Source organism: Hippoglossus stenolepis, chromosome 10 (assembly GCF_022539355.2).
Source record: "Hippoglossus stenolepis isolate QCI-W04-F060 chromosome 10, HSTE1.2, whole genome shotgun sequence".
Classification (NCBI taxonomy): domain Eukaryota; kingdom Metazoa; phylum Chordata; class Actinopteri; order Pleuronectiformes; family Pleuronectidae; genus Hippoglossus; species Hippoglossus stenolepis.
Genome location: NC_061492.1, coordinates 1,132,786 through 1,142,785, shown reverse-complemented (window position 1 = coordinate 1,142,785; position 10,000 = coordinate 1,132,786). Strand labels below are relative to the sequence as shown.

Genomic DNA, 10,000 nt, shown 5'->3' with positions numbered 1-10,000 from the left:
TAATAATAATAATACATTTTATTTATACGGCGGTTTCAAAAAATACATACATAAAAAGAAGTGAACAAATAAAGACGATGGTAGATAGACGTAGATCATAGCCCACGTCGGTGATGAATCACCTAGAATCAGCTGAGATGTTTGAAATGAAACCAAAGTGAGAAACCTCTGGAGTTGTTTCCCTGAGAGTCAGCGTCTCATTAGGAAACACTTTCCCCCCTGAGAGTTCACGTGGTCACTTTATCCTCTGAGTCCAGACTCATTTGGAAACGACTCCACTTTCTCTCTTCAGAACTTCAGCGGCGACTCGCGCTTTGTCGCCGGCGGCCGTTTGTTCAGTTTCGCCGCCGACTCTCGTGGACGAGCCTCTTCAAATGTAAAGCAACGGCGTCCATTAATGCAGATGTATAAATAAACTCTGAGGGTTTGTGAGGTGTCGTCAGCAGATCGGATGGTTGTGTGTGTGTGTGTGTGTGTGTGTGTGTGTGTCTGTGTGTGTGTTGAAGCACCCTATTCTCCAGCTGAAGCCTCTCATCCTCTGTGTTTTCATTCTGACGCACTGTGAATGTCAAAGAGCCGCAGGAAGCCGAGCCTGTCAGTCAACGAGCGAGTGTGTCAGCGCGAGTGTGTGCATTAGAAAGAGAGAGCGAGAGAGAGAGAGAGAGAGAGAGAGAGAGAGAGAGAGAGAGAGAGAGAGAGAAGAGAGAGAGAGAGAGAGAGAGAGAGAGAGAGATTTGGAGCTCAGAGAGAAACGAGGCGAGAGGGAAAAGTGAAAGGGGAGAGAGGTTGAAAGAAAAGAGAGAGAGAGGGAGGGAAAAGAGTGATGCCCAGAGAGTAAGGAGAGAGAGAGAGAGAGAGAGAGAGAGAGAGAGAGTTCTGTGATCGGAGTCTGACTGCTGGATTTACTGGATCTGACACTAAACTTCTCTCTCTCTCTCTCTCTCTCTCTCTCTCTCTCTCTCTCTCTCTCTTTCTTTCTTTGTCACATTCTTCTGTTCTCACCTGTTTCTTCCTTTGCTCATTCCTTCCTTCTTGCATCTTTACTCATGAACACGAAACAACACGTCGAGGAAACGTCTTTAAAAATCTGTTCAAACGTTCACTTGGACTGATTCGATTTCAGTGGTCAAAGGTCAAAGGTCACGATACGAATGTTCCGTATACTCAGTGTTTTCGTTGGAATGGATGTCTTCTCCTCTTCCTCCTCTTCCTCCTCCGTTTCCTCTTCTTCTCCTCCTCCTTCTCTCCTCCTTCTCTTCTCCTTCTCTCCTCCTCTCCTGCTGAATGTCAGAATAACCTTTTGGCCAGACATGAGGAGCGCTTGATTTCTCTTATCTCGCAGGTGACATGCCCACTCGCGGGGCTCGGCGCCCTGAGCACCACGGGCAGTTCAAACACAGGGTTCCCTTCCCAAAAAAAATAAACTCCTCTGTAACTCCTCAGATATAAAAGTAGTGCGCTGAACAAAAAAACATAAAGTGGGAATATCTTTGCTGATGGAGAATGAATCTGAGGATGATGCTCACGCTTTGGATTCTTCTTCAGTGAAATCTTTTTGTCGTGGGAGTTAAAAACTTAAGTTTCACATCTTAAGGCAAATCACGTTTTGTTGCAGACGTTCATAAACACAGTCTTAGGATGTATATTTAACCAAACTGAACATTATACCTCCTCATACTGTCAATGATCGTACATGATGAGTATTTCTTACTTTGTACAGAAGATGAAGTTATCGTACACGTATGGTTATAACTGTACATGACAGATTCATAGCTGATGAGGTGGCCTGACGTGCATTGTGGGTGGAGCCATGGTAACCTTCAGCTCCTGAGAGGGGGCGTGTCCCAGCAGAGGATTATGGGTAGCTGCTGGAAACTTTGTAAAAGCTACTGTCAGTCATGTTTAGATGTTTTTCGTAGACGGAACCAATGAGAGACGAGGAAAAATAATAGAGATATGGAGAAGAGTGTGTTAGCATGTGAGTGTGTGTGTGTGTGTGTGTGTGTGTGTGTGTGTGTGTGTGTGTGTGTGTGTGTGTGTGTGACAGTGTGAGAGAGACAGAGTGTGTATGTTTGCATCTTCATGCTTTCATGCACAGATTTATTGCGCTTGAGTGTGTGTGCATAATTTGTACATGTGCAGAGCCACCTGAGCTTCTGCTTTTATGTGTGTGTGTTTGTGTGTGTGTGTGTGTGTGTGTGTGTCTGTGTGTGTCTGTGTGTGTCTGTGTGTGTCTGTGTGACTGCACAGTGTAAAGTGCCTCTACCTGTAAATGTCAGGCAGCTGTCCTCTGCGACTGACTGCGAGGACATCAGCAGTAAATCAGGCGGTAGTTTGGCTAAAGAGGTGATTAATAAACATGTCATCTGTGTGTGTGTGTGTGTGTGTGTGTGTGTGTGTGTGTGTGTGTGTGTGTGTGTGTGTGTGTGTGTGTGTGTGTGAGAACCCTATTGGCTTTAAGAAAGAAGAGGAGGGACGGATGGAGACATGATAGTGATGGAAAAACTCTGTAGAGAAGGTGAAGAAGAAGAGGCTGTGACGCTGAAGACGCCTCCTCAGACAATAGAATAAAATCAAATCCACAACTCTATTATTACTTTATTTTGTAGACTCACGTGCAGTTAGTAGTAGTAGTACTCTGAATCGATCATATAACAAATCAAACATGGCCGTCGTGGCTGCTTCGCTCGCTTGGCCTCTAAATGAACGCCTCACTGTGTCATGTGACGTGGAAATAAAGAGTCAGTACATGTTCAATAAATGTTTATAGAAGATGATGAACATGGGCTGATAAATCACGATTGGTTAAGTGTGAATAGCGTGGCTCCGCCCCCTGGCCCCGAATGATGTCATCGGCACAAGATGGCAGCGTTCGTCTCCAGGATATTTTGGCTTCATTTCTGGATCGTGGGAGTAGAGTGGATCAAACTGATTTCTACAAAGTGCTGATCTTTTAAAAACACATGCTTCTGCTTTGAGCCAGAAACAATAACAACGAGGGCGGCTTCATAAGCTCACAGTGGCTTTATCGCCACCTACTGGCTGACATGCTTATTTGAGAGTTTTCAGATGTTGTTGTGTTCCGGTCTGGACGGAGATATTTTGTGAAACGGGGGAAAACATCTGTTGAAAGAAACGACACGCCGCTCCTCCAGTGGTTTAGTGTTTGTCTTTGTCCAGAGGACGCCTCCTGCTGCCGTCCGTGTGGACAGACGCTTGTTGAGATGTGAATTCCAGCGGAGGTCACTTCTCTCTGTGTCTCTGCTGTTCAAACAGAAACAGAGAGAGAGAGACGCAGAGGCCTCGCCCGCCGCCACACTTAGCGCTGCGACTGTGCTGCTCTCTAATGGAACTTCATCCATTTCAAATGACAGAATCCATTACCCCCGCTTGCTCCGCTCCGCAGTGCAAGTGTTGCATGCACTGGATTTATTCTTGTTATTTGCTGATAATGTGTGCAAACTAAACCGGGCCACAGTTTTTTCGGCCTGATGCTCACGTGGATGATTAACTCGAGGAGGGGTCGTGGATGCAGGAAGGTCAAAAGACAAGAGGAACAATTATTACAGTTTGTAGGAGAATTAGATCCACAGCTACTCCAGGTTATGTTTGAATCACATTCACCAACACACACAGAGAATGTTTATCATTAAAGATGATCACATCACATCTTATATTTAGACCAGATGCAAGTTAACGCTTCACCTTAACTTAACTTAACTAATCTTCATGAGGCAAAATGTCCGAAAACACCCGTAAAACAATCATACGTGTACGATATTAATAAAACAAAAGAGCTGCAAAGAAGAAATCCTAAAATCCATCTCAGTTGAATAGACCATAAAATAATAATATCACGTTATTGTGATTATTGTTCAATTTAACTGGTCAATAAATAAACTGTAGTTAATAAAAATATAATATAACAAAAGTAAATATGTGGTATATGTTGGTAAACAACAACAAACGATGATCATGTGATGAGTTGACGCTCGGTGGTTCTGTTGGAAGCTGCTTTAGTGTGTGTGTGTGTGTGTGTGTGTGTGTGTGTGTGTGTGTGTGTGTGTGTGTGTGTGTGTGGACCAATTATTTTATCAAGCGTGAACTTCCACACTCGTGCACTTGTGTACCTGTGTGTATTAAAGGTGTGTGTGTCTGTGTGAGAGACTGTGTAATATATCTGTTTCTCTGAAATTGAGACGTTCTCCGTCCCACGAGAGGAAGCACCTCATCCCGTGAATTCTGGGTAATTGACTTGTGTTAAAGGTAAAACTTCAGCCGCTGTCAAACCTCTTCGCTCGTATATGAAAGAGAAACGTTCTCAAACCCACGGGTTCCTAAACCTTATGTGTTTAAGGTCTTATTAATAATTATCAAGGAAAAAGAGACGTCTGACGTTAGAATGAATAACTTACACTTGACTGTAGTCGTCTTTGTTTGTGTGCACATCTCAGTTTTTTCCTGGTTTTCAGATTTGTGTGAATTTGGTCTTTTGACATTAAACACTTGTTCTTTAGTCTCCTGCGGATTCATCCACAATAGAGCGAGAGAGACAGAGAGCGAGCGAGAGCGAGAGAGAGGGCGTGAGCGGCTCGTTCTGTCTGATCGTGTCACTAATCGTTTGTTTAATCCTCCTCGAACATTAAATATTAGACTCAGTTTAAAATCTCAGCTGTCATTTATCACCCTGCTGCTGCTGCTGCTGCACAAACCTCAACTCACTGATCCTCTATTTATATTTAAGCAGGTGACAGCAGCCCTGAGACACACACACACACGCACACACACACACACACACACACACACACACACACACACACACACACACACACACACACACACACACACACACACAGAAGAAAGCCTTGAAAAGCCTTTTAATTAATTAATGATCACACAGGACGACAAAGTCTCGTCTCAGTTTGTTTCATTCGCGAGATGTGTCGAGTTAAAAGGTTCAGATTTAACGGAGATGAAATAAGAGACGGAGGAAAATATGCTAATGAGCGCTTTAGTTATGTTTTTATTAATTCATGTTCTTAATGGGACCGAAAAGTAATATCTATGTGTTTGATTGTGAGAAATAAAAATACTGAACACAGGTGAAATAGTCTGGTTCTAAACTTCAGTTTCACTTTTTCAGAATCTCTTCATGTTTTAGTTTGCCTGATAACGAAGTGTCACAATCCTCACATTTACATTTTGTGCCCAAGTTACGAAATAAACTAGATTTTTAAAAACTTTATTCTAGTTCTAGTTTCTACTTGTATCGTCACTTAATCAAAAATGTCTCCACTTTCCCAACATGTCCCGATCAACTTTTTATAACATCCTCACAATTTGTCCTCAAGTTACCAAATGTCCTCATCAGTTTGTCCTCACGTTCTAAAATAAATTAGTTTTTCCTACTTTTCAAAAACCTCTTTTTCCATTGATGCTGATTTTCTGTATACGTCTCCGCTGGTCCCCACAAAGGTAGAAGAAAGCTGCAGGCTTCAGACTCCGTTGTGTTTCTGAGAGGATTTAGTCTCCAAGTAAAACCTCCTCTAGCTTTACTGAGGCACCGGAGCAAGACTGACCGGCTAAACCTGGACCAAAACATCCTGACCGGCTGGGGACAGAGTGTGTGCACACGTGTAAGTGTGTGTTACGGGTGTAATTGTGTATTATGGGTGTGTGTGTGTGTGTGTGCCACAGGGTGTGGATTTGACCCTGCCCCTGGAAGTGTGTGAACATTCCTATAACAAACGGAGGTTACAGCGAGTAAACAGGGGAACAGGGCTGTGTGTATGTCTTTTTTATATGTGTGTGTGTGTGTGTTGTATTTATAAATATATATATGTGTGTGTGTGTGTGTGTGGTGCCGGTGCTGCTCCCTAAACTGACACATTTTCAATCACATGGTTTAGTTCGGGGAAATTGTTGAAAAAGAGGGAAAAGGGCAGATTTCTGCGGCTCTGTGGGCAACAATAGGACAAGCCAGGATTAGTTTTTCACTTTGTGCGTCTCTGTGTGTGTGTGTGTGTGTGTCTGTGTGTGTGTGTGTGTGTGTGTATTCTCAGACAATGCCCTGGTAGCCAATTTGTAATATATAGTCAGCCTTGAAAAATGGCCCAGATCTCCCCTTCGCTGTCTGCAATTTAGCTCTGCTGGCGCCCGGCAATACCTATTGTACTGCCTCCCACCACTGCCATTTGGGCCTGATGGAGTGTGCATTTGTACTTTGTGTGTGTGCATGTGTGTTTGTTTACTTGCTTATGTGCATTTACCCATGAGTCTGTCTTTGTGTGTGTGTGTGTGTGTGTGTGTGTGTCTGTGTGTGTGTCCATCCAGCGTGCGCGACTGTGTTTATTCTCAGGTTATTGAATTTTCTGTTTGTGAGCCAGAGTGTGCACGTGTGATTATGCAAGTGTGTGTGTGTCTCAGTTTGTGTAGTTGCATTGTCGGTGTGTGTGTGTGTGTGTGTGTGTGTGTGTGTGTGTGTGTGTGTGTGTGTGTGTGTTTGATGCAGTGCAGTTACTCGTCCACTTTACCAAAATGACAGCGACACCTGAAGGCATCAATCTGGACCCAGCGGAGAAAGTGAGGATGGAGGGATGAAGAGAGGGATGGAGTGATTTGTTAAAAGCAAACAGAGATGGAGGGAGAAGGCTATAGGTAAAATAGATTTATAAAGAAGTGAGGACTGGAGTAAATGAAAGGAGAGAGGGAGTAGGAGGAAAAGTGGGAGATGGAAACAGATTTAAGGATGTGAGAAAGAGAGGGAGGGAGAAAGAATGAAGGAGATAAAAAGAGGGGTGAAGTTTAGGACGACTGCTGGAGGAGAAAGATGGGAAGAGAGAAGGAGAGAAAGGGAAGAGTGGGAGTGAGTGGAATGGAGGAGAGGAAAAGAAGGGATGGTTTTCAGACAGAAAGAAGAAGGAGGGGAGCAATGGTGAAGGGGGCATATGGAAGAAGGAGAATAGATGGTGGGGTGAGGAGGTGAGGAAGGAAGGAGGAGTAACAGAAAATGAAATAAAGGGAGGAAGCAGAAAGAGAGATAGAATATAAGACAGAAAGAAACTGAGCAACAGAGTGAAAGAGAGAATAAAAAAGAGGGAGAGAGAGGAGGTGATTGGCGGCCTCGCTCTCTGCAGATGGAGGTCACTTCACCAAAGGTTCACACGGCCGAGTGGAGAGGTCAGCTGAGAGAGTGTGTGTGTGTGTGTGTGTGTGTGTGTGTGTGTGTGTGTGTGTGTGTGTGTGTGTGTGTGTGTGTGTGTGTGTGTGTGTGTGTGTGTGTGTGTGTGTGTGTGTGTGTGTATGTTGTATTTCTGTCCTGATTATTAAAAGTTCATCGTTAAACATAAAGTGAGAAAACCGTTTGATCAAATGTGCAATTTAAGTTTAAAACTCACGTTTATTTTAATAACTAAAGTAACTAAATAACTCTCTTTAAGTAACAACAATACAAATAGATAATAGTAATCTGTAATCTGCCCCCCCCGCTTACAGCGTCTGAAACGCTTCTTTAAAATCTGTGTTGCACGATAACAGCGCTAACAAACAAATAAACAAACTACATTTCCCATGATGCATTTCACCAGGCATCAGTCACTTTTACTCGTCTTCATCAATTGACTCATTTGCATCTTTTCGTTCCCTCTCATGTTCCGTAATGAGAATAAATCTACTTGAAACCGATAATGAGCACGACTCTGCAGATGTTGCATCAGGTCTAAACCAGTTAATATCCAGGTGAAGATTCACGATGCAGATGTTCCTGATCATTTCTCTGTTGAACCTCGTTGGACAATCAAACCTGAGCCAGAAACAAAACCCACTTCTCCTTCTTCTGATCTTTTTTTTTTGTATTTTTTCCACCCTCCCTCCCCCGACAGCAGCGATATGTTTCCTAGTCATGCATCAAGAGATCAAATCTAAAAGTAATACAATCTCTGGACTCACATCTCGCCGCTTTAATTTGAAAAGCCAACTCTCGCTGCCTCCTCTGGTAGAAGTGGAATAAGTTATGCCGCCGCCGCCCTCGCTTCACCCTCTGACAAGAACAATAGCGGCCGGCTCGCCTCAGAAAACTGTGTTCGACAATAATACTTGTCCACAAAGCAAGACCGACAATGTCAATGGTTTTATGGTGCGCTACACAGTGCAGCTAATGTTCTCCTGCAGCCAGCATCGCTTCACTGCCTCCCCCGCTCTCTCTCTCTCTCCCTGTGTGCCTCGCCCTCCTTCCACCTCCCCTGTTTTCTCTTCTTCTTCTCTTTTATTCTCCTCGACTCGCGCTCGCTCCCTCTCTTCGTATGAAAAATCCATTCCGGCATGGGTTTTGACAGCCTGTCTTTGGTGGGTGTGTAAAATTCAAATAATTCACTGTGCATAGACAGTCACTCTGGGGCCGCTTTGTGTTTTCGTATTTGACTCCGTGTCACCTCGCCTGCCTGTCGAGTCCCAGTCGGCAGCGTTTAGCTTTTCAAAAAAAAAACCAAAAGACAAAAACTCACCAAACTGCAGGTGTGTTTATTTTGGGTTTATTATTGTTTCAGTGGAGCAGCTGCTTCTGCGACAGGAAAATAACATTCAGCTGTTTTCTGTGTTTGATGTTGGACTTAAAAAGCTTCAGGTTCCAGCTCGTCTGTGTTCCGATGATTTACTGAGAGCGAACTCTCTCACTCTCATGTGAGAAGTGAAATATGGACGAGGTCCGAGGACAGGACGATACAAGAAGTGACTCAAGGTGACGACGGCGTGCAGCTGGGGATCGTTTGGGTTTTTTTACGATACCGGTGCTAAATTGTTAGATTTAAAAAGGTACTGACGCCAGAACCTTTTTTATTTCTTTAAAAAAACACAAAACAACATAGTTCATTCCTCTGCTTTCAAAATACAGAGTGGATTCCTGTCCGGAGCTCGTCGGCACTCAACGGGTTCGGGTTTAATATTAATCTGAAGATGATATTGAGGTTCAAGGTCACGTGGGTTGTTTGTGTTTACACTGCACATGTCTGTAAACAAGGAAAACAAACAATGACCACGTGTGAATCGAGCTCGGGTCGGGTTCGGACACAAAAACTGAATTCCTGTCGGGCCAAGCTTTTTTCAAATGTATCCTGAGCGTCACCAGCTTCTTAAATACGTCTGTGTTGTTTTCAAACCTTTCAAACGTTTCGCTTCGGGACGTTTGTTGTCGTGTCGACTCGAGGAAGCTGCTCGCTACATGCAGATGATTTGATTGGTCCTCAGTTTGTGATGTCACAGACGGACAAAGGGTTTTATTTTGTTTTTTCCACTGAGGTAGAGATGCCGAGTTTGTTAAATGATTAATTTTCTGTTTCTCTGAATATATTTTGCAGTGATTGTGACTTCTCTGTTCTTTGATTGGTGCAAAGCTCATAACATTTGTATTTTATGATTCTTTCTTTCATGTGTTTTCTCTTCTTCTGCTTTTCTTTACTTTCTTCTCCATGTCTCCTCCTCTCGTTCTCCTTTTACTCCCACTTCTTCTTCTTCTTCCTCTACCTCTTCCTGCTTCCTCCTCCTTCTCGTTCTTACATTTCCTTCTTGTTCTCGCTGTTCTTTCTCTTCTTCCTCTTCTTTTCCTCCTCTTTGTCCTTCTTCTTCTCATTTGTCACTTCCTCTTTTCTTTTTCTTCACCACCTTCTCCTTCTCATCCATGCTGTGTATCTTTTCCATCTTTTTCCTCTTCTTCATCCTCCTCTTCCTGCTCGTTGTCTCTTACGGCTGACGTTAAAGAACCTCTTCACGTTTTTTTTGTGTGTTCCACAGTGACCCCTACTGGGAGCGGCCAGCTAATGCAGGCAGCTGCTCCGCCGCCCGGCCCAAGACCCTTCACCTGGCCGGCCAGCAGCATACCTCCTCGCCATGGTAACGTTTGTGTGCGCTCCCAGGAGCAGCAGCAGTACTGGTAGTAGTAGTAGTAGTAGTAGTAGTAGTAATAGTAGCAGTATTAGTGTGTCTGTGTGTGTGTGTTTTGTTCAATATG

At 43.8% G+C, this 10,000-nt stretch overlaps 1 protein-coding gene across 1 annotated transcript in view; it reads left to right on the top strand.

Annotated features, from left to right (window-relative positions):
• LOC118117074 (neuronal PAS domain-containing protein 3) overlaps positions 1–10,000 on the top strand; it is a 208,249-nt gene that overhangs the window by 47,590 nt on the left and 150,659 nt on the right. The window contains exon 2 of the mRNA XM_047341827.1: positions 9,784–9,882. Coding sequence (XP_047197783.1) covers positions 9,784–9,882 — 99 coding nt within the window. The remainder of the gene's footprint in view (positions 1–9,783; positions 9,883–10,000) is intronic.